The 24546-nt window shown below is 33.5% G+C and overlaps 1 protein-coding gene across 2 annotated transcripts in view; it reads left to right on the top strand.

Annotated features, from left to right (window-relative positions):
• Positions 1-23180, top strand: part of SUCO (SUN domain containing ossification factor) — a 45845-nt gene extending 22665 nt beyond the window's left edge. Inside the window, exons 12-20 of one of the 2 annotated variants that reach the window (XM_023510756.1) lie at positions 2321-2389; positions 3144-3234; positions 5753-6916; positions 7899-7986; positions 9849-9953; positions 11825-11979; positions 12418-12509; positions 20181-20233; positions 21171-23180. In XM_023510756.1, the coding sequence (XP_023366524.1) occupies positions 2321-2389; positions 3144-3234; positions 5753-6916; positions 7899-7986; positions 9849-9953; positions 11825-11979; positions 12418-12509; positions 20181-20233; positions 21171-21614 (2261 nt within the window). In that variant the 3' untranslated portion in view covers positions 21615-23180. Of the gene's footprint in view, positions 1-2320; positions 2390-3143; positions 3235-5752; positions 6917-7898; positions 7987-9848; positions 9954-11824; positions 11980-12417; positions 12510-20177; positions 20234-21170 lie in introns of both variants that reach the window. The other variant, XM_023510755.1, reaches the window with a different exon arrangement.
• The last annotated feature ends 1366 nt before the right edge of the window (positions 23181-24546 follow it).

The following is a 24546-nucleotide window of genomic DNA, read 5'->3' as shown; positions in this document are numbered from 1 at the left end:
CATGAAGATATTTGGCTCTTAGAATGTTATTTCTAAAGGAATTAGGATGAATAAGTTGCTCAATTCAGAAATTAAAGGAGTTGACTAATTCAGAAGAAATTAGGGACGGTTATCTATTTGGGGCTGTATTTGAAATTATTACTTACTTTTGGAGACTTCACTGGCCAGATACTCTTGGTAACAAGCTGTCGTCTGTCTGGATGCAATTTGAGAATGGTCAAAGTAGAATATTTACATTGCTACTTTCTTTCAAAGGACAAAAAAAACAAGACTAGATTAGGCAATGTTTTGTGAATGTGGAGAAATTACTTCTTTTAGGTTAGATGGGCCAAGAAAGTAGAAATTTGCTGAATTTTGCTTTTCTTACCAAGTCCGCTGAAATGGTAGTAATAAATACTATTTTAAATGAGGGGATAGTATAAATGAACTTTTTGTAGGTACCAGTGTTAAAATACAGGTTCATGAGAGAATACTCTAAAGCTAATTTATACAGATTATCATGTGCTCTTTTCTTGAATTCTTTAATAATAAAAGCCAAAAAATTTGAAATCTAAGGTAAGATCTCACTTTGAAGCTCTGAGAAAGTAGACTGTTGGTTCCATGATTTGGGTTTTGTAAAGTAGTCAGCTTTGACTAAACTTTAGGCTGCAGCATAAGTAGAGTCATATCTAATACTACAGTATTGGTTGGTAATAAATAAAAGTGGGTTTATGAGGAAGTAACATCTTCCATTCCTAACTTTATCTTAGTTTGTGAGGAAATATGGAATTTCCATTCATGTCATTATTTCCTGCTGAGACATCTCATTAGCCATAGTAAAGAACCAAGTCTGCTTCTCCATTCAACAGTTCACCAGGTTGAAAGGCCTTACATTTAAATATTTTATTTAAAACATTTAAAAATGGTGTATATCAAGCCTTTGTGTCATACTAATGATGGAAACCAAGTACTGTGCTTTATCATTCAGAGTATAGAATCTTAATTATGTGAAGATCAAAATTGTAACTGTCTCCTAGGAATCACCTTTAAAACAGTCTGAAATCTCCTAATACTTTCTCCCATACTAAAGCTTTTATTTACAGGGTCAGCTCCGTGTGACCATGCTTGGCTTGATCTCAGTCTTCTTGATATACTAGGTTTTTGTTTGTTAGATCCTTTCCTGCTTGTCACATCTCTGGTTTTCATCAAAAGTGTGATGAAAGCCTGTGGATCTCTCTCTCTCTCTCTCTTTTTTGTGGGTCTCTTTTAGGAAAGGAAACTAAGATGGAAATAACTAACAAGCCTTAATAAGTAGCTGCTGGGAGATCTTAGTATTGTAACAGAAGAGTGGTGTACTTCTAGTACACTAGTTCTCAACCTTCCTAATGTTGTGGCCCTTTAATACAGTTCTGCGACCCACAGGTTGAGAACCACTGTTCTAGTGGAATTTCAAAGATTAGACTGAGGATGGTAGTTAGTATTGTTTGAAATTACATTACATTACTGGAAGGAAGCCTCCTTATTCCTAGCACTAGCTTTTTATGGAGTTCTACTTTTTTGTTGTCCTCATATATAAGTATGTCTGTTTACATAGATTTTGAGGTTTTTGTACCACTTTTTCGTATGTCCTCCTTGGAAAGAGAGGCAGGATTAGCAAGCATGTAGTTGTTCTACCTATAATCCTTTGTTTTATGATATTAACTTTTAGTTAATCTGCCCTATATCCATGTCCCCCTAATTCACGTATGCTTTATATTCCAAAACATTTTAGTCAGTTTTTAAAAGTCAGTAGAGAAATTTGAAATCATATTACTAATAGATATTATATGCTACTAGTTATTTTCTGCTTTTCTTAAGATAATCTTCCTGTTTTTTAAATTTTCCTGTGATAATCACCCATTTAGGAAAAACTTTTATTTCTCAAGTTTTTTGTTTTAAACTGTAGAGCCATTTTAAAGAAAAACAAGCTTTTCTATTAAAATGTAGATTTTGATTATCACATTTTTTCCCTCTCCCAGTATAGGATGTATGTTGAGTTATACTTAAATTTTCTAATATGCTGAAAACAGTGTTTGGTGAAAGATTTGGGGAAGCCTTACCCTCCCAAAAATATATTTAAATGTAAAATTTCTTCTGAATACAAAATTTCAGATTTATGCTTGTATTTTTAGCTGAAATTTATTTGTGTCCTGTACTGGACTTTAGTAGTCAGGTGAATAAAAAGGTAACTTGCCAAAACATTCAAAAAGATCATTATAAATGACTTTTTGACTATCTGATATTAATTTATATGAGAATATTTAGGTGTATTGGTATTTTTTCTGATTGAATTTTGTTTTAGATGCCATTCTAAATATGGTGAATATTGCTGCTAATATTCTGGGAGCAAAAACTGAAGACCTGACAGAAGGTACCTAATCATTTTATGGGTCTTTTAAAGAGTTAGTATTCCAAGGAGTCCCTCTAGTTAGGAAACTCAAGTACTGAGCCAAGAAAATTAGAATTTTCATTTAGAAATATAAAAATTGCTTAAAGGAACTTACTGATCTTCTATTATTCATTGTTTATTTGAATTCTACAAGTTCTAGGATCTTGTCTGTATAAAATTCATGAATTTGTTTTTTGATTCTCCCCTACCATAATAGTAACTTTATCCCTTATCTCTTTACTGAGGTTTTCATATCCTAATGATATTTTGAATATGTTTTCCTTCTGTGTATCAAATAGCTACTAGTTTTAGGAAGCCATCTTTTCCTTGGAGAATAGCAAATAAAATATTATTAGCAAGGAGAAGTAATCTTGCCTTTTTTGTAAAAATTCTTAGTTCTAAATACACACTTCAAATTACCTATTTATTTTCTTTCATTCTCTTTAATAACTTTTAATATCTAAAAGAATACTAATCACATAAGACTATACAGAACTCATAGTTTTCTGACTTGATTTAATTATCTGAGAAATTGCGAAATATGCATTACTTATAGCAATGATCGTATATGATCAGTTCTTTCTAAAAAACTTTTATTTTAAAAAAATAATCTGCAATAGCAAACCTATTTGACTTTTTTCTTCTTCAAGAAACTAAAATTCTTTGTTATAGTAAAATATTTTCATGGTACAGCTTTTAAAAACTGAACTCAACATGGGCATCTTTCTTAAAATAGGAAATAAAAGTATATCTGAAAATGCCACTGCCACACCTGCACCTAAAATGCCTGAATCAACTCCTGTTTCAACTCCTGTTCCACCTCCTGAGTAAGTTATACTGTGATATTAAATAGAGTTCTATTAAAATGGAGAGCTAAGTATACTAGTATAACAAAAAGAACTTGTGGTTTGTGTGTGAAATGATTATTTATAGAGAGCTCTGAATCATGGGACAGACATTCTGTTAGCCACTTACATCTGTGAGTTGCTTCTTCCATTAGCATTTGTGCTGTGGGAGTACACTTTATTCCAGAGCAAATATTTGTTGTTTTTATATTGCATATTACTTCCATTATTTACAACACTAATCTTTCCCCCATTGCAAGTAATTGACCTGACTGTACAGGGATAGGCCTGAGAACAAATTTTATAGACCTGCTTTTGTTTATTAAGTTCAAGTTGAAAAGCGTTATGTATCTTTGGTATCCCTAGAAAGCTACTAAGGATACCTGGAATACCTAGAGAGCAGTGGTTCTTGAGTTTTGTGTTTGTCACATAGAGAGCTCTCACAGTGTTCCATTTCTCTGAATTCATATAGGTCTTTCTCCAGGTTGCAGTGGAGGATTTGAACAGGGATATATATGTAGATAGGTATCAGATAATATACTCTTTTTTTTTTTTTTGGTCTTTCTTACCAGAGAGGCTTAATTTTTTGACACTTCTTAATCTCTAATAGATAATAAGCTCTTAATAATTTGAATGATTGTAAATAGTTCTGAAGTTATTTGTAGATTTAATTTATATTTCCTTAGATATATTCCCTGCAAAACTTTGAAAATCTTTTGTCTTAGAGGAACTCTACTTAAGAGGTTCAGATACTTGAACATGAAATAGTTCAAGGTAGTATGTAATGAGACCTACAATGAGTATGCTTTGAACTGCAATTCCTAAGTACTTACTAACTCAAAATGAGATTTTGTGCTTTGAAAGGTATAGTGAGAACTACATAGTGGGTGCCAAAAATTTGTATACACATTTTAAGAGATCTTAGTGGAAGTAAAATCGATCATTTCCAAAAAGTATATGAATTACAGATAAAAGGGATGTGTGAAGTATGTCTAGGTATACTTTCACACAATTTTTTGCTTAATGTTTCTTCATATTTGTCTTAAATACTTTTTAATGATTATGTAGCAGTCCTTTGAGGAAAATACAAGAAAATGAGAGAATCCATGATAGGGTGTTACTTTTAAAGTTATTTTGAAAGCTGACTTATATTCTTTTCCTAGGTTTGAATGAGTTTAAGTATAGGTCTTATTAGAGTGTATATAGATGGTGTATAACATTTATATACATTAATTTTTACTAAATTCGATTTCATTTTTTTCTCTTCCTTTCTCTGGAATTTGCTTCTTTTCACTGTCATTTATTTGGTAAATAACAATATAGTGCCTGAATATGTAAGAAATATTAGAGACTATATATGTGTGTGTGTGTGTGTGTGTGTATATATATATCCACACACATATATACATATATACACACACATACACAAAGCATTATAAATAGCTTTCTCTGTAGAAAGCAGAGAAAGTATTATAAATAGCTTTCTTTGTAGAAAACATGACCTAATTGTTTTAATTTGGTCCATTTACTATTTCACTGTCAACAAAATGAAAGTTCACTTTGTAGATAGTATTTTATCACTTCCTGGCTTTGATATTGTGACATTAGTTTTTATTTGAAGACATTTTTGGTATTCAGATGATTGTATTTTTTTCATATTGTACTTTTTGTGCTGTAAGGCTGCATTTGAAAATTATCTTTACCTTGGAAGGAACCACAGGCATGATAATTTACAACACTGTTCTCATCAATTCCACCTGTCCACTTGCCTCTACTGTGTATACATACGTACTTGAGCCCCCAAATAGAACAGAATCAGTGACACTCTTAGTTTATCACAAGCCAGAAGTTTTATTTATGTTTTTAAGTATTTGGCTTTTAATAGTAGAAAATTAGCGTAGGCAACATTAAGATTATTGGGGTGGGGAGGATGTTTTTTCTTCCTAAAGCAGAAAATCTCGTGTGTGTCTTTAATGCCAGATTGCAGTAATTAAGATCATCTTCAGAAAATTATTTTTGGGAAGTCTAGCTGCCCTTTGAAAACAGGTTATTCAAGCACAGAGGATACTTATAAGTATTAAGAATCCTGGATTCTTGTTGTAGTTCTGGAGCTTATAGCTGTTGCTTACCTTAATCCTGATCTGTAATGGGTGGTGAGGCTTATAAAGATTTGGTGACTATTTTATGTTTACTATACATTCAGTGAACGAAACTGTTCACTTATAAGTCTTAAACAGGTTAAAAGAAAAGCAAGTTTGATAGGATAAATGTGGTTTGAGTCATATGACTGGTAACTTGATAAATGGTCTTTCTGTTACCAATTCTGAGCAGTGTTTGTTTTCATAATAAAAATGAAGGTGAAAAATTCATCAAAAAATAATTTGAGTTTCTTCTATATTTCCAGCTTTCCTCTTATCTTATGTATGTTTATTTTCCTTAAACATATTTTAACTTTAGACTTTCAAGTGAAGTGATTTGTAATTATAATATATATTTCTAGGTATGTAACTGCTGAAAAACACATACATGACATGGAGCCATCAACACTAGATACTGCAAAGGAGAGTCCCATTGTACAGTTAGTTCAAGAGGAAGAAGAGGAGGCAAGTCAATCTACAGTGACCCTTCTGGGCAGTGGTGAACAGGAGGATGAATCATCACCCTGGTTTGAGTCAGAGACACAGATATTTTGCAGTGAACTGTCCACAGTTTGTTGTGTTTCTAGTTTTTCTGAATATATATTTAAATGGTGTTCAGTTAGAATTGCTCTTTATTGGCAGCGCAGCAGAACTGCTTGGAGTAAAGGAAAAAATTATCTTGTGTCAGCTCAACCACCATTACTGCTACCTGCAGAGTCAGTAGAAGTTTCAGTATTGCAGCCTTCAAAAGGAGAACTGGACAGTAAAGATGTGGTAAGGGAAGCTGAAAGTGTTCTTCTTGGTGACTTAAGTAGTATGCACCAAGGTGATTTGATGAATCACACTGTAGATGCAATTGAACTTGAACCAAGCCATCCTCAAACTCTTTCTCAGTCTCTTCTCTTAGATATTACTCCAGAAATCAATTCATTATCTGACATAGAAGTATCTGAGTCTGTTAAGTACACGGCAGGACATATACCATCACAAATAATTCCCCAGGAGCACTCTATTGAGGTTGATAATGAAACAGAAAAGAAGTCTGAGAGCTTTAGTTCTATAGAGAAGCCGTCTGTTATCTATGAAACAAATAAAATTAATGAGGTAATAGATAATACTATAAAAGAAGATATGAACTCCATGCACATTACCACAAAGTTATCTGAAACAATAGTGCCACCTTTAAACACAGCCACTGTGCCAGACAATGAAGATGGGGAAGCCAAAATGAATATAGCCGACACACCAAAGCAAATTTTGACTCCTGTTGTGGATTCTTCTTCACTACCTGAAGTAAAAGAGGAAGAACAATCTCCTGAAGATGCCCTTTTGAAAGGGTTACAGAGGACAGCTACAGATTTTTATGCCGAATTGCAAAATTCTACAGATCTAGGATATGCTAATGGAAATCTTGTACATGGATCAAACCAAAAGGAGTCAGTATTTATGAGACTTAATAATCGTATTAAGGCCTTAGAAGTTAACATGTCTCTCAGTGGTCGCTATCTGGAGGAGCTTAGCCAAAGGTAAACTTTATTTTGAATTAGCACAATTATATCACATGTTAAGTAGCAGAATGTGATCTGTGATTACAGAAGAAAAGGATTTAATTATCTCATGATGTAGTAGTAATAAGCACAGTTTTAGCTAGAGAAAGAAAGCTGTTTGCTGATGGATGACTCAAGGAATGTACTTTTCAAAAAAGTTTTAGAAGTACTTCTCAATGGCATAAACCTTTTGTTATTAGTCTAGTACAAGTTTGAGTTATTTATACTCACTTTTCCTTTCTTCTCTTGCTTAACTTTAGCTACTTTTGTTGTTTGATGTATATAGGCCTTAAAGCTCTTGGTGGAACTGGACCAGATACCATTTAATAGTTTAGATAAGTGAAGGCAAGAATGGATGAATTAAATTGGATGATAAGGCAACATTTGCAATTTGCACTCTTTTAAACAGGTTCTACTTCTAGTTCTAATTGTGTTCTTTGCTTGTAAATGCCATAGATAGTGCCAGTAAATTATTTGCAGTGATTAAAACCTCAGGCACAGTATTTTTTTGTCACTTAAATATCCATTGACTGCCCTTAGGGCTTCTCACTCAATATGTTGCAATCAATCTAGGTACCAAATATCTAGATAACCACCTTTTCTAACACCTTAAATTGAAACGCTACTAATAAGATGTCATTTAGTTATGTCCTAAATGGAATTTCTTATACATACAGTTTATTGGCAATTGTGTGTGTACGTGTATGCCCACTTACTTAATTGCCTTCCTCTACTCCACTAAATTTTATATAGCTCTAAGATGTATAGAATTGATGTCAAAGTAGCAAATACCTCAAGGGACCTCTTTATTATACTTTTGTACATGTCCCTGTATTACACAGGTCTGAATAAGAGTCATTTTTAAAAAATGGATTTATCTCATACATTGAAATCAGAAGTGTTTCTAGTACTGAGTAAATAAGAAATTAAAGTTAATTTTAAACCAATTTTTATTCTGTAGGTACCGAAAACAAATGGAAGAAATGCAAAAGGCTTTCAATAAAACAATAGTAAAACTTCAGAATACTTCAAGAATAGCAGAGGAGCAGGTTGGTCTCCTTTATCCTTATTTGTATTTTGTACAAATTTTCATTAAATTTTATAGAATTTCACTGGTAAAAGGATAAGTAGGGTTGGTTCACTTTTCCTCTGAAAACTAATGTTATATGGTGTCTTTGGAAAATTATCTAGCTGTTAGCATTATCATCTCTTTCAGGGAAAATTTTCTTAAAGATTATTCACATTACCCTTTTTATGTGTGTATATAAGTAGAAGGTGCAATGGACTTCAGCCTCATTAAACTGTAAAATCTTCTGTGGTTTTTTAGGTAAATAATCTTACTACAAATAAGAACAGCTTTGTTTCTTTTTGATCGTTGTACATTTTATTTTTTTCTCTTATCTCTTGGCTAGAGCTATATATATGGTGATGTAATAGAACTAGTGATAGTGCTCATTCCTGTATCTTGTTGAGTTTAAGGGAACAATTTTAATATTATAGATTTAAATGTGATATGTGAATTATCACAATAAAGAAATGTTACACTGAGATTTTATAAAAATTATTTGGGACTAGGGCACAGTGAGGTAAGAAGAAGGCCTAAGGCTGCACAGAGTTTATTTTAGTTAGTTTAGTTTTACTGTCCTGTTCATGGGACATTATGATTATGATTCCTCCTTTATTGGTGTTACTGTTATTAAGGTTTAAGAGTTCTTTACATATTACATTACTAGAGATATGCTTAGCAAGTATTTTTTCCCAATCCATTGCTTATTTTCTCATTTTCTTCATAATGTGTTTTGAAGAACAGATGTTTTTAATTTACTGAAGCCCAGTTTATCAATTTTCTCTTTGCTGTGTGAAATTTTTGCCTAATGCAAAATCACAAGTTTTTTTTCCTTGTTTTCTTCTAGAAGGTTTATGGTTTTAGGTTTACAACAGGGTTGTGATTCCTTTTCCAAGGTATAGATCATGGGTTTGAGGGGTGGGTAGGAAGGGGGAAGGCATGTGAATATCCGTTTGTTTTCGCATCATTTGTTTAAAGACTGTCCCTTTTCCACTGAATTTCCTTTGCACTTTTGAAAAAAACCCAATTGACCATGAGTCTGTTTCTTGGCTTCTGCTCTGTTAATGAGTTTGTCTATCTTAATACTAATACCATGGTAATACCATTGCTGTAGCTTTATTGTAACACTTGAAGTCCAGAAGCAATAAGTCCCCCAGCATTTTTCTTTTCTGAGATTTTTTTGATTAGGTTTTTTAAAATTTCTATATGAATTTTAGAATTAGCTTGTCAGTCTCTACCAAAACAAAAAAAAATAAATAAACAAAAGCCCTACAAAAATTCTATTTGAATCTTGATTAGGATCGTACTAAATTCATAGGTGAATATGGAGAATTGACATCTTAAAAATAACAACAGTAAGTCTTCTGACATGTGATCACAGTATTTAGGTCTTCATTTATTTTAATACAATGATTTCCCCTCTTCTGTATTTTCCCTTTTTATGTGTCTGAAAGACTTTTCTAAGTATTTTTTGATATATATTAGCACTATTGTATATTGAATATTAGCACCATTGAAAGTAAATCTTGATTAGAAGCATATATTGCCCATATTAATTTGAAAATAATGTATCAACTTCTGTTATACAGTGTTTCACGTCGTAGTAGTACAAGGCAGAAAAAATTTAGGGGAACAGAGTTGAATACAGTCCTAAATTCTTGAAGTGCTTTGGTGGTTTTTTCAATTTTTGGTCAAAGTTATAATAATTCTTCATTAAGAGCTTCTTATTAATACATTTGTTTTAGAAAACGTAGTGGTTTTTCCAGATTATTTTACTTCAATTTATAAAGTAGTTAATACACAAATGAAACACAAAGAAAAATAATATTTATTTCTTTATCATAGGATCAGCGGCAAACTGAAGCCATTCAGTTGCTACAAGCACAATTGACTAACATGACACAACTGGTTTCAAATTTATCAACAACAGTGGCAGAATTAAAACAGGAGGTAATTGTTATTCGAGTATTGTGAGACATGGTACATATGTGGAGGTTGTCATGAAGGCAAGCTTACTAACCTGAATGTAGTACCTGTAAACTTCAGCCAAACAAAATTATCGTTTATAGAGAACTTTTTCAGAATACCAGAATGTGGAATGTTTTTAAGTTTGGGGACAATATTGTCACAATCTCTATAAAGCATGACTTCATAATTTAGGCCTTACTTGTAAGTGTAAAAGTATGCTAGTAGGCTATCATTGCAAACACTGATAGTAGCATACACTTCATTTTCAGTTCAAAAAGACTTGTTGCTTAACAAAACAAAAATGTTATTGGTTTAATAAGAATGTATGCAGCGGCTTGGCTCCTGTGGCTCAAGTGGCTAAGGCGCCAGCCACATACACCTGAGCTGGCGGGTTTGAATCCAGCCCGGCCTGCCAAACAACAATGATGGCTGCAACCAAAAAATAGCTGGACGTTATGGTGGGCATTTTTGTTGGCACCTGTTTTGGCGGCGGAGGCAGGAGACTCACTTGAGCCCAAGAGTTGGAGGTTGCTGTGAGCTGTGATGCCATGGTACTCTACCGAAAGCGATAGCTTGAGGCTCTGTCTCAAAAACAAACAAACAAATTTATTTAGCATCTAGTATATGTGAGACATGTGCTTTTATAGCCCTAGGTTGTGGCATATAGCAATGAAAAGTCTCCGGCCTCACAAAATTTGTATTATGGAGAAGGGATAGAATACATATAGTAAATTTGTAAACAAGTGATAATTTCTCCTAACAATAAATGCCATGAAATAAATAGAAAAAAAAGAAGCAGCAGCGTTTGTGTATGGTGGTGGTGAGGAATGCTTCTTTAGCTAGAGTGATTTTGAAAGGCCTATCTGAGGAGGTGGTAGTAGAACTGAGTGTTCAAGAAGAGTTAGCTGCCACCCATTGCCTGTGATGAGAACAAACTTGTTATTAGCAAAACTAGGATGAAGGACCCAAGATTTGACACAGTGTGATGTGTTTGAGGGCAGAAAGAAGGCTAAGATGGCTGGAGCCTTTTGAGTGAGAGAAGTGAGGCTGAGATATGGGTTGAAGATAATGGAGGCCTGGTCATGTAGCACTTTGTAGGCAATTGAGAGTTTGAATATTATTTGAATCATTGTATATCATTGGAATGTATTGAGTAAAGAAGTGATGTGGATCATATCATTAATGGTTAACACTGTGAAAAACTCCCGACTGTTGCTCTGTGGAGAATCGCCTGGGAACAGCAAGTGCAGCAGCAGAGAGGAAGCCAATTAGGGGGTGATTGCAGTAACCTGGATGACGTGATGCTGGCTGGGACTAGGATTTTAGAAGTGGAGTATAGTATAAAATTATTGAACTCAGGGTATACTTAAGGGGAAGAAAGACAATGACAAGATTTGTTGAAATGTTAGGTGTGAGAGGATAAGAAATTAAGCATGATCTCCAGGTTTTTGCCTTAAATAACTGGTTGGTGAGTTCAGTTTTATAAAATAGGAAAGACTCAGTGAAGCACGACTTTTTTTTTTCTCCCTGAAGAAGAAATAGTGCAAATGGAAAGACAAACCAAATGTGATAGTACTAACAATTGGCAAACATAGACAAAAGGCATAAATATGTTTATTGTACTATTTTTTAACACTTTTCCATAAGTTTGAAAATTTTCAAAGAAAGAATTAGTGGGGAGAGGAGAAGAAAAACATTGATTTAATAGTTTATTTTCAAAGAGCCTGCCCTGCATTTATGGTTTTGAACCAAATTGAAAAATGTTTAAAATGACTTGTCTTTTGAATTTTAAATGTCACTACATATTTTCTAATAAGATTTACTGTTACTATTTAACCCTCTTCTCATCCCAGGTTTCAGATCGACAAAGTTATCTTGTCATATCTTTAGTTCTTTGTGTTGTCTTGGGACTGATGCTTTGTATGCAGCGTTGTCGAAACACTTCTCAATTTGATGGAGATTATATTTCAAAACTTCCTAAAAGTAACCAATATCCAAGCCCTAAAAGGTAATGTCAGCATTATATTTTACAGTTTTCTTTTTTTACTATGCTTTTTATATTTGGGGCAAAGTTTGAGCAGATAAGGGGACATTGAGGTAATTTCTTTCTCTACGTGATTGTTTTGAAGCCAAAACGTTAACAAAAACTCATGGAGTGGTGAGTTGGTACTATGCCTGATTGGCTCTGTGGACTATAATAGAGAAAACACTAACAGTAAGTGCTTAAAACCCTTGAAATGTTTGGATTGAGAAAGTTGCTCAAAAGGAGGAAGAAAATAGATATTTTAATTTAGTACCATTTAGACAAAGATCTTTGGTTTTTTAACTTACATTAGCAATGATTAGAGTGTTACAGGTAGTCCTATGTGGTATATTCTCAGTAGCCTCCATTTTGAGCATCATCTACGAGAGTAGATATTAACGTTAATTTTTCTTAATGTGTTAGGTGTTTTTCTTCCTATGATGATATGAATTTGAAAAGAAGAACTTCATTCCCACTCATCAGATCCAAGTCCCTACAGTTAACTGGCAAAGAAGGTAGATTTTGTGGTTAAGCAGTGTGTGTGTGTGTGTGTGTGTGTGTGTGTAAAAACATGAAACTAGCTTACTTCTGGCATAACTATGTCATATTGTGTTTGTGACCTCTGCAACAAAAAACGCATACATATAGTGCTTGTTCTATGTCAAAGCTGCTTTATCATTTTCACATTTTTATGTCTTTAGTTTCTTAAGTCCCAGAGGGTGGGGAGGTGGGCTTTAGTATGTTTGATTAGCATTGGTTAGCTTTGTTTGCACATGCTCCTGTTTAGAAGTATTTCTTTTTAGAAAGGGGTGTTTGAGAAAGTTCAACAGATATGGAAAACCTGAATGTGCTCCCATAGCATCCTGTGCTTATCTGCCTCCTCTTCTTATACAGGTAGGACCCCTTTTGTCTCCAGTTTAGGACTGTGAGGCACTTTCTGAGCAAGTCTTATCTGTCTCTTTTTTATACCCTCAGAATCTATGGCTGGTTCCATTGTCTAACACTCAATACCTATGAATACTTTCAGTTAAATGAATAGATGTTTTCTGAGTGGCTGTTTTCCTACTTTAGTATCTTTGTAATTAATTATGTTTATTAAGAGACATAGAAATTTGTCTTCCTAGCAATATTAAAATAACCAAATTAATGACATATTTCAATTACTAGTGCTTTCTTAATAACCACTGACTGTTGTCTCTTTCTTTAAGATTTAGTAACTAAGTAGCAAGTTTCCGTTGATTTAACCACTTAAGTAATCGTTCCTGACCTACACTGGTTTATCATTACTCACAAAGCTTATAGACTTGTTATGTATATTTACTTAGGGCTAATAAATCTCTTCCTCCTTTCTGCTTCTTTCTCTTTTTTATCTTTATTTTGGTTATAAGTGAAATTTTTAATTGAAGTATTACATACAAGAGAGTTAATTATTACTTGTAAAACTTGATGAATTTTCATAAACTGAACACAATGGTGCCCAAATTAAGAAGCAGAACATTATCTAGCATCTCAAAAGCGTTCTTTTAATCGTTAGTGACACATTCCATCCCAGAGTGGCCAGTGTTTTGACTTTGGCTATTGTGAGATTCTATGCTATTGAGAGTAGTCCTTTGTTCTTATTTATGGACCATATTCCTTTATACAGAGAATGCCAAAAAAAGTATGTACATTTTAAGAAAGGAAAACTCTGTACTAAAATTGTAATACTCAGTATATACTAGTAACAGAAGATGGCTACACCACACATTGGAGCACCTCTTATAATTGCAGAAGTCAAAGCTGACTTACTATAATTTTAATATAGTTTTTTCCTTTCCTAAAACGTGTATACATTTACTTGGTGCCCTCCGTATATTGTACATTATTCATTTTCATTTGGGTTATTTTCCTTTTGAGGCTATTACATATCTTTTGGTGAGCACACATGTGCATTTGTGTTAGGTATACACATAGAAGGGGGATTGGTGAATAACAGGTCAGTTCAATGTTGTGTACGGTCAGTTTAGTAAACACTGCCACACAGTTTTCCAAAGTGTTATGTGGAGTTGCCCTTCCATCAGCTGTGAGAGTACCAGTTGCTTCACATCTAGTTAACATCTGGTACTTTTGGTCTTTAGCCATTCTGGCAGATGTGTATTTATTCCTTAATTGAGCTATATTCCTGCAATTAGGAAATACATTAGAGATATTTTTTCCTTCTCAGTATTTTTAGTTTTATTTTAAATTAAGTGAAATCATGGCACTTTTACTATAACTGCCATTTTTATCTAACTCTTTAAGTGCAAATAGAAACCTTTTATGCCTGATAATAGAATTATTTCTGTTTTGAACAACAGTGTCATCTTGATTTATCTTCACAAGTAAAGAAAACTGAGTACACTAGGCAGGTGCAGGACTGACTTTAGTCCTGATTCTTATGTTAATTCATTTCTTCTTTTGTTTAAGTTAGATCTCTTCTTGTGGCATTTATCATATAGTTTGCTTCAATTCCAACTCTCTTATACTTTCCTTATTTTTGCTTACAATCTCTGTGAGAAGGGACCTTGTCTTGTTTTGTTTTTATTTGTGGTAAAAAGCACATAAACATAAAATTTGCCATCGTAACCATTTTTAAGCATACAGTTCAGTAAGAATAAATGATTTAACATTGTTATAAAACAGAACTCCAGAATGTTTTTATCTTGCAAATCTGAAACTCTGTGCCCATTAAACAACTATTTTCCTCCTGCCCCAACCCCTGATAACTACTATTCCATTTTCTGTTCCTGTGAATGTAACTACTTTAGATACCCCATATAAGTGGAATCATGCAGTATTTGTCTTTCTGTGATTGGTTTATTTTACTTAGCATGTCTTTCAGGTTTATCCAATGGTGTGTGACAGGATTTCCATTGTGAAGTTGAATAATATTCCATTTCACGTATATACCATATTTTCTTTGTCCACTCATCTGTTTATGGATATTGGGTTGCTTCTCCTCTTGGGTCTTGTGCCAAGTACTTCTGTGAACATACGAGACCCTGCTTTTGATTCTTCTAGATGTATACCCAGAAGTGGGATTGCTGAGCATATGGTATTTCAGTTTTTAATTTTTTGAAGAACTTCCATACTGTTTTCCATAGTTGTACCATTTGTACCATTTTATAATTCTACTGGCAATGCAGAGAGGTTCCAGTTTCTCCCCATCCTCATCAGCAGTTGTTATTTTCTTTTTTTCTTTCTTTTTTTTTTTTTTTTTTTGGTAACAGTCATCCAAATGGGTATGAGGTAATATCTTGTTGTGAGTTTGATTTGCATTTCTCTTGATGATTATTGATGTTCAGCATCTTTACAATATACTTCTCGGTCATTTATGTATCTTCTTTAGAGAAATGTGTCAAGTCTTTTGCCCATTTTTAATTAGGTTATCTAACTTTCTATTATGAAGTTATAGGAGTTCTTAATATGTTCTGGATTGTAAACTCAGATGTATGGTCCATAAATATTTTCTTTCATTCTGTATGTTACCTTTTTACTCTGTTGAATGTATCCTTTGATGCACAGAGTTTTAAAGTTTGAAGTACTTCCATTTGTCTGTTTTATTTTTGTTACCTGTAATTTTGGCATCATATCTAAGAAATCATTGTGAAGTCCAAGGTCATGAAACATTTCCACTTTGTTTTCTTCTAGGAATTTTAGAAATTTGGGTTTTTAAATCATTTTGGATTAATTTTTGTATATATTATAAGAGTACAGTTTCATTCTTTTGCATGTGACTATCCAATTTTCCCAACATTCTTTGTTGAAGAGACTGTCCTTTCCCCATGGAGTGTTCTTGGCACTCTTGTTGAATGTTTTCTGACCATATTCAGTATGGCCTGCTTATTTTATTCCCTTGCTGTCCTTATGCCACTGCTATACTGTTGATTTCTGTAGTATTATATGTATGTAGTAAAGTACTTTGAAATCTTGAAGTGTGAGTTCTCTTAATTTTGTTCTTTTAAAAATTCTTTTGGTTATTTTGGTTCCCTTGAAATTTTGTATCAATTTTAGAGTGAACTTTCTTCTTCTGCACATAGTGCCCTTGCACTGAATCATTTGGGGTAGCATATATAACAGTAGTGCCCTTGCACTGAATCATTTGGGGTAGCATATATAACAGTGTTAAGGCTTTCATTTCATGAACACAAATGTATTTACATTTATTCTTATCTTCTTTAATTTCTTTCATATGAGTCTTTACCTTTTTGGTTAGATTTATTCCTAAGTACGTTATTCTTTTTGATATTGTAAATAGCATTATATCCTGAGGTTTGAGGTATGCTTTCTTCAGCTGTGTCTAGTCCATTCTTTGTTTCTGGCAATTATGCTTTGATCTCTGGCATTTATTTGTTATTCCTTCTTAGAATTTCATCTCTTTGCTTACATTATCCATCTATTCTTGCATGTTGTCTACTTTTTTCATTTAAAGCCCTTAGCATATAAATTATAATTTTTAAAAATTCTGATCTGAAAATTCTGGGTTTTTTCTGTAATTATTTCTTATAATTTTTGGTTGAAAGGTAAATAAGCCTTTCTTTAATGTGTAATAGTAAGGTGTGGAGTCAGGAGAAGCATTTGGAAATCCTGTGATTAGGGCCTAGTCTTTTGATGAGAGCCCATGCCCCTTTGCCAGTGCTTTTCAGTCCTTCCCCAACCCCATTTGGGTGGGACAAGTTGTCAAGTATTTCTTTCTCTGGTGGGTTAGGTTCTGTTAAAACACTAGCAGGTGAGACCCTCCTAATAGTTTCTCCTGAGGTCAGGCCTTGTTAAGAACAGAATGCTGTCGTATATTTCAAAATGATAAGGACTGATAGTGCTCCTGGAAGTAAAATTTATTAAAGTATAAGCATCCCCCCACAATGACTCAGTCCTCTTGGGGCTTTTAACTCACAATCTTGTCCACTGTGAGCCTTTAATTCATCAGTTACAGTGTAGGGTTTCCTACCCCGGTGCTGGTTCCCTCAAAGCAGTGGTTTTCAACCTTCCTAATGCCACGACCCTTTAATACAGTTCCTCATGTTGTGGTGACCCCCCAACCATAAAATTATTTTCGTTGCTACTTCATAACTGTAATTTTGCTACTGTTATGAATCATAATGTAAATATCTGCTATGCAGGAAATATTTTCATTGTTACAAAGGAGTCGTGACCCACAGGTTGAGAACCGCTACCTCAGAAGTTTCTGTTTCTGGAATTCTCTTCTAGTAAAAGTTCTGATTCTCTGTATCCATCTGTCTGTGGTAAACAGTTTGTCCTGTGACTGCACATCTGTGATAGATCTAAGAAAACATGTTGGTTTTTCAATTTGTTCAGCTTTTTACTTGGTTGGATCAAGTAGTATCCTCTAAGCATCTTATATCCTGGACTAGAAGCCAGAAGTCCCTAGATTTTTATATAAGCAATATTATCTTACTGGAGTAATTCATTTATAGGTTATTTTAGATTTTGAATTAAAAATCTAAAGATGTGCCTTTGAATTCAGGCACATCTTCTGACAATAAAAATAGTTTTGTTTCTTAATAGCTTTCCTAACTGTGATGGTGGCATTTTCTGCAGTGATGAATAGAAGTGGTTGACAAGCATCTTTGCCTTGTTCTCTAAGGGAATGCTTTCAGTGTTTTATTATATTTGTCTTAAGTATTTTGTAGGTACCTTTTATCTGAGGAGGTTCCTTTCTTTTTCCTAGCTTGCCTATCTGTTTAATTTTGCCTTATAGTTTTTTTAGCTTCTTTTGTGATGATCAGTCATCTTACTAGGTTATGGAAATGAATTACATTAATTTGTTTCCTAATGTTAAACTGTTATTGCATTCTCAAATATCAGTTGGTCATGATATAAATGTATATGAATTTTGTTACTGTATATGTTATTTTTTTGTAACTATGTTTGATAATTAGGAATTTCATACCTATTCTTAAAACGATTGACATGTAATATTTTATTTTTCATGTTGGGTTTTGATATATAAAGCTGATAAAAGATAGGCAATGCTGTCCCTCTTTTCTTTTTTTCCTGTTATCAGGAAGAGCCTTAAGATGGTTTCATTTTTGAGTCAGTAAAGTTACATAGGTCTGAAATTTTCTTTGTAAAAGGAGTTTTGGACTTTTTATTCAGGTTATAGGACCTGGGTTTTCCTGTCACTTTAAATTACAAATTTTGGGAACTTGCTCATTTCGTCTGAATGTTAAAATTTATTAGCACAAAGATGTTTGTATTTTATCATTGGCTTGTTATCTGTTCTTTTTTCCCCCTTTTCTTTATTAAGATTTTTGGTTGAGGAGGAAGTAGATATTTCCATTAGGTGGGAAGTTATGTGCTGCTTTTATTTTATTACTTGTTACCCTAGAAACTACATATATTTCCTCCTTCTGTACAATACAGAGATCTTAAAACTTGTACTTATCCCCAACCTGATTTATACAATCATTGTTCTTGTTATATTAATTGTTTATTTTTTGCTGAATTTTAACTCAACAAGGTTATTATTATTACTTTTTGCACTTAATGTTCATTTGAATTTACCCTTTTAATTTCTTTATTCTTCAGATCTTTAGTTTGTCATTAGTTTCCTTGAACTTGAAATATTATTTGTTTCTTTAATTCTATTTGAGATTTTTGTCTTTGACCCTTTGAATCCCTGGATTGGTAGGTATCTTTTATCAGTTGTGGAAAACTCAGCCATCATTTTATATGGCAGATAGTAACCTCTTCTCCATTCTCTTTTAAATTCTTGAATTTAATTTGACATGCTAGTGCTTCTCCCTGTGCCTCTTTGTTGTGTCTATTTTCCATCTTTTTGCCCTTTTTTGCTGGTTTTTGTGTTTTTGTTTGGTTTTGTTTTTTGAGACAGTCCTTGCTCTGTTGCCTGGGCTAAAGTGCGGTAACATCATCACAGCTCACTGTAGCCTCTAACCCCTGGACTCAAGTGACCCTCTTGCCTCAGTATCTGGGGCCATAGCACATGCCATAGATTCTTACTCAGGTGGTTCCCAAATTCTTGGCCCTCAAGCAACTCCACAGTGCTAGTAGGATTACAGACTTGGCCACTGTGCCCAGCTATGTGGAGTTTTTTTTTTTGTTTTATCTATTTTGTTTTGAGACAGCCTCAGTTTGTTGCCCCAGGCTAGAATGCCTTGGCCTCAGCCTAGTTCACAGCAATCTTAAACTTCTGGGTTTAAGCAATCCTTCCCTCTGCTTCCCAAGTAACAACACCCATCCAACTAATTTTCTATTTTCAATAAACATGGGGTCTTGCTACTCAGACCAGCTCAGGCTAGTCTCAAATTCCTGAGCTCAAGCAGTACTCCTGAGTCCCGACGAGTGCTAGGATTAAAGGCATGAGCCACCATGCCCAGACTGTGTGCTGTGTTTTGGAGGATTTCTTCTGATCTGTATTCCAGGCCAGTAGTCATTTGTGTCTAGTCTGTTATTAAATTAATTCATTGAGTTTTTAATTTCAGTTATCTTTTCCATTTTTAGAAGTTCTTTTCATAATCTTTTTTAAAAAATCATCTAGGTCTTTGTTTCTTGTTTTATATTTCTGCAGAAACCTTTATCTAAAACTAATAGATCTAATTTTCTTATCTTGCTGGTAGTGTTTGTTTATTATTGCTTGGTTTTATATATATTATGTGTTTCAAGCTATTTTTAAATTTTGGAGTTGATAGTTTTGATTATAATAATAAACAATTAGACAAAAATTTCTTGGATTTCTTTTGTTGTGTGTGTCCCTCTAACTGGCTTCCTATGTGATCACAGCTACTTGTTGCACACATTAATCCACCTTTTCAACACAGTATAGAATTTAGTCTTTAGGGAAATATTTAAGTGATCTGTAGGTCTGGTGTCAGCTTATCCAGAAATGTTATTTTTCTTATCAGATGAGAAAGTAAGGCCTAAAGAAGAATTCTTACTGTGCTGTTGATAACCAAAAATTGGTTGAAAACTTAACATGGAGGTGTAGTTATTTGAAGATGCAAAATAAGAATGATGCCATCTCTTGCTTCTTTTGGCTTACTAATTTAAAATATATAAATATATAGTTAAAACCTGATATAAATATAAATTTATTGGTTCTATTAATAAAATCATTAAAATATGAATTTTAGTATTTAATTGTAATAATCTACTTTTCATTTTGTATCTGCTTTCTTTTGTTACAGTAGATCCAAATGATTTGTATATTGTAGAACCCCTTAAGTTCTCTCCAGAAAAAAAGGTAATACTTTGTTTCTTTTTAAGTTTATTGGTGTGCTATGTGGTAATAAGTGAAGAAATAGGCTGAAAAGTTTAACATAACCTTTAAGTAGTCCTTAACTTATATGTATTTTCAATCATGGTAATGATATAAATAAATGTTTACAAGGATCAGTGAACTATAACCCCCAAGCCATAGCTTGTGGGTTTGTAGCTTGTGGCCTGTTTTGTTATACGGACCAAGTGCCTAGAAGAGTTTTCTCATTTTCAAAGGGATATAAACTATGAATGAAACAAAGAAGAATATGCAAGGAGGGAGACGGGATGTGATCTGCAAACCCTACTTACTATCTGATTCTTTACAGAAAAAGTTAACAGATCCTTGGATGATAGTCATTATTTAATACATGCCAGGCACAGTGCATGTACTAGTCTAGTAATTTTCACATTAAGTTACACTCCTTTTGATTAGCAATGATTGTCTCTAGGTGAAAGAACTTGGGCTTTATAGCCAAATAGCCTATAATTGAATTTTAACCTAGCCTCTTACTATGTACCGTAGGCAAAGAATCAAACTTTGTATCCATGGTTTTCTCTGTTAGGAACCAAAAATAAAATAACCATCTCTCAGGGTTAGTAAATAAGATATACATGAAAGCTGCCTGTACAATATCTGGCACATAATAGGTATTCAAATGTTAGTTTTTACTCCCTAAGTCACGGGTAGCAAGTAAGCAATTTAAAGAGTTTTGATTGAATAGTACATATTTACCAAATGGAAAGGTGATGGTACTGTCTACATAGAATATAACTGTGTGTGTCTGTGTACATGCTATTCATAATACTGTTCTATTTTCACCAGGAGGTGGCACTTTTCTCCAGTACCTCAGCTCTCTAGATGTTTGATAAGGTATCTATGAGTATTTTCATGCCTAACCTTTGTTTTACTTGTATTACAGAAGAAACGCTGCAAGTACAAAATTGAAAAAATTGAGACCATAAAGTCTGCAGATCCCTTGCACCCTATAGCTAATGGAGACATAAAAGGAAAGAAGCCCTTTACGAACCAGAGAGATTTTTCTAATATGGGAGAAGTTTATCACTCTTCTTATAAAGGTCCTCCATCTGAAGGAAGCTCAGAAACTTCATCACAGTCAGAAGAGTCCTATTTTTGTGGCATTTCAGCTTGCACAAGTCTGTGCAATGGACAGTCTCAAAAGACAAAAACTGAGAAGAGGGCTTTAAAACGAAGGCGATCTAAAGTCCAAGACCAAGGCAAATTGTTAAAAACTCTAATACAGACTAAGTCGGGATCATTACCGAGCCTGCATGACATAATCAGAGGAAACAAAGAAATCACCGTGGGAACATTTGGTGTTACAGCAGTCTCGGGACATACCTAAAATTAATTGAACTTTTCATACTGGAGACTTTTTTTGTTCTCTAAAGAACAGTCTGTGGTATTTGAAGGGTTTAGGGGGAGGGAGAAAATATTAATGGGAAAAGTATTCAGAAATTATGGTTTCTGCCTTTTTAAAAAGTAGATGGGATTGTGTCAATCTTGGTTAATGAGCTGCAGTTTTACAAGGCCGATCACTTCCTACAAGGACAATGGTAGACATTTTATAAAGATTTTTTTCACAGATTAATTACTGGGACAAAAGTAATTTGGAAGCCCAGTCCTTGGGTGGGATAGGAATGAAAGCCTAAACCTCTTCCTTTAGCTTTGTTCCTATTTCTTGCACCTTCCCATATTTATGTGCCTTTTGTCTATTTATAATGCCACTGGAAGAGGAGGGAGAACTTTTTCTGTCATTTAATTTCTTTTATAACTTTGTTAGGTTTTTGAAGCTGCAAACACTACAAGACTTTTAAGATGGTTTGTGTCTGAAGCTCGGCAGTGTGGGTCAGACAGTAACAATCCTAAGGACTTGCCAACTAGTCTTTGTTTAGCAAACTCACTGGAAATAAACAGTTGCTGCAATTTAAATTCTGTTCTCCTAGGTAAATGGTAATGATGTTAATGTTATTTTCATTTAACTTATTTAGACTTTTTCCTTAGTTACTAAATGAGGAAGAAAACAAACCACGGTATATATTTTTTTGCAAATAACTAGTATTTGCAAACAAATTTTTGATAAATTTACCTTTTAAACACATTTAACCATTTACGAAGGTTTTCTTTAGCTACATTACATTTTAAACATAGTAAACACTAATTCTCCAAACTTTCACCCCACAGTTTTCTATTACTACAAATATAAAATTTGAAGGTTTGGCAAATGACTCCAGGTTTTTCTGATATAATCACTGCCTATGTACATAACCTCAGAACCAGATAGTGAGTTTGTCAAGCTTTGTCTAATTGGTTAAGTCTAAAGAGGTCATTATTCCTTGACGTTTGCTTCATATTGGCTACAAATGTGCAGAGTATACATGCGTGATGTCAATGTGTCTGTCTTCATTTGTGTTTTTCTTTAAAAATAATTAGCAGTGACTGTATTTGAATTCATTGATTTCTCAGTGTATGATTGTACAGTAATGAGCGAAAGTGGAACACGTTTCTTTTTGAAAGGGAGAGAATTGACCATTTTGTGTTGTGAGATTTAAGTTATAACTTATTAAGCACTTTTAGTAATAACTTTTTAAACTTGTCTAATACCTTTCTTAGGTATTGTTTGTAATGTGACTTATTTAAAGCCTTTTTTGTTTGTTTAAGTTGCTGCTTTAGGGTAACAGTATGTTTTAGAAGATTTAATTTTTCTAGTCTGCACAATTAGCCGTTCAGAGCAAGAGGGCCTGATTGTATAGAAGCCCCTTGAAAAGAGGTCCAGATGAGAGCAGATACAGAGTGGGAAGTTACGTGATCTATGTGTGTGGAAAGAGGACTTTCAGTATGTAACTACGGAGCTGTAGTGCCATTAGAAACTGTGAATTTCCAAATAAATCTGAACACTTGTCTTTATTAATTACTGGTTCTTCTGTCTTTTGAAAGAGAACTCACAAATTTATTACAGATCTCTGAAAAGAGATGTGGGTTTTTGCTACTTTTAAAGCTAAGCTTCCCATTAAATATTCATCACATTTTAGCCAATTAGGAATTGATTATGCTTTCACGTAAATACTTTGTTCCCTAATACTATCATAATTTCAGCTTTTCAAATAGTAAAATGATAGTTTTGAATATTTATTTTTACTTTTCTTTATCTAAACAGAGCCTAACATTTTGCAACTTAGGGGTTTATTTTTCCTCTCAGAACTACATGAGAAGAAAAAAAAAATTCAAAATAAGGTGCCATTAATAGATTTGTGCCTAGTAAGAAGCAAATTGTGTGTATATGTATCAGTAGGGTTTTAGTGTTCCATGATGAGTAGTCTAATTTTATTTTTTTCTAATCTTAAGTAAGGCATTAAAACAGCATGAAATGAAGGGAAACTAAGTGATTGGTAACGATGCAAAGTAAAACAGTTCCTTTAATTGGATTTTTACAAATATTTATTGAAGTTATACATATACTTTGAGAAATTAAATAGTTTTACAAGACTTGCACAGAAAAACAGCAGTTTTCTATTCTGTGCTTTTTCATACCCCCCCCCCACCTGCCTTTCACCACCGAGGATTTCTTGCTTCCTGGAAGCAACAATTTTTGACTCTGTGTCTCCATTTCCTGTGCTTTTTGGTGCTTATTGATTTTTCCATTTTTAGGTGTGTCCCCAATTTGAATGTATAAACTTGTAGGCATGAACATAAAATAATTAGATATAAACTTAACCTCGTTAATCTATTTCAAGTCACAGTATATTAAGTAACATATCACTTTAGAAATACTGCCTTTTTAAATTCATTTCATTAAACAAAAACTTTATATGCTTTTCTCTAACTTCAAGTTTTGAAAAATTTTAAATCCCCATAGAAAAGTTGAACCACCCGTATACATTTACTACTCAGATTTACCAGTCGTAATTTGTTTTCTTTGTGTCTATTTTATGTACATATATTTGTGTCTGTATATCTACATATGTATAGATAAAATGTGTATATGTGTGTATTATGTGTGTGTACATATGTATATATAAAAATTGGGGGACTGAAGCTTTTGAAAGTAAGTTGAGACATCAGGACCCCTTGCCCCTAAATACATGTATTTTCCTAGAATAAGGACATTTGCCTACACAATCATAATGCCAGTATCATACCTAAGAAAATAATTCCATAATATCTAATATACAGGCTTGGCACCTATGGCTCAAGCGGCTAAGGTACCAGCCACATACACCTGAGCTGGCGGGTTCAAATCCAGCCCTGACCCGCCAAACAACAATGACGGCTGCAAC

Source organism: Otolemur garnettii, unplaced genomic scaffold (assembly GCF_000181295.1).
Source record: "Otolemur garnettii isolate 467f Iridium unplaced genomic scaffold, OtoGar3 scaffold00016, whole genome shotgun sequence".
NCBI classification, from domain to species: Eukaryota; Metazoa; Chordata; class Mammalia; order Primates; family Galagidae; genus Otolemur; species Otolemur garnettii.
The sequence above is the reverse complement of the archived record's forward strand: the minus strand, read 5'-3'. Positions and strand labels throughout refer to the sequence as shown.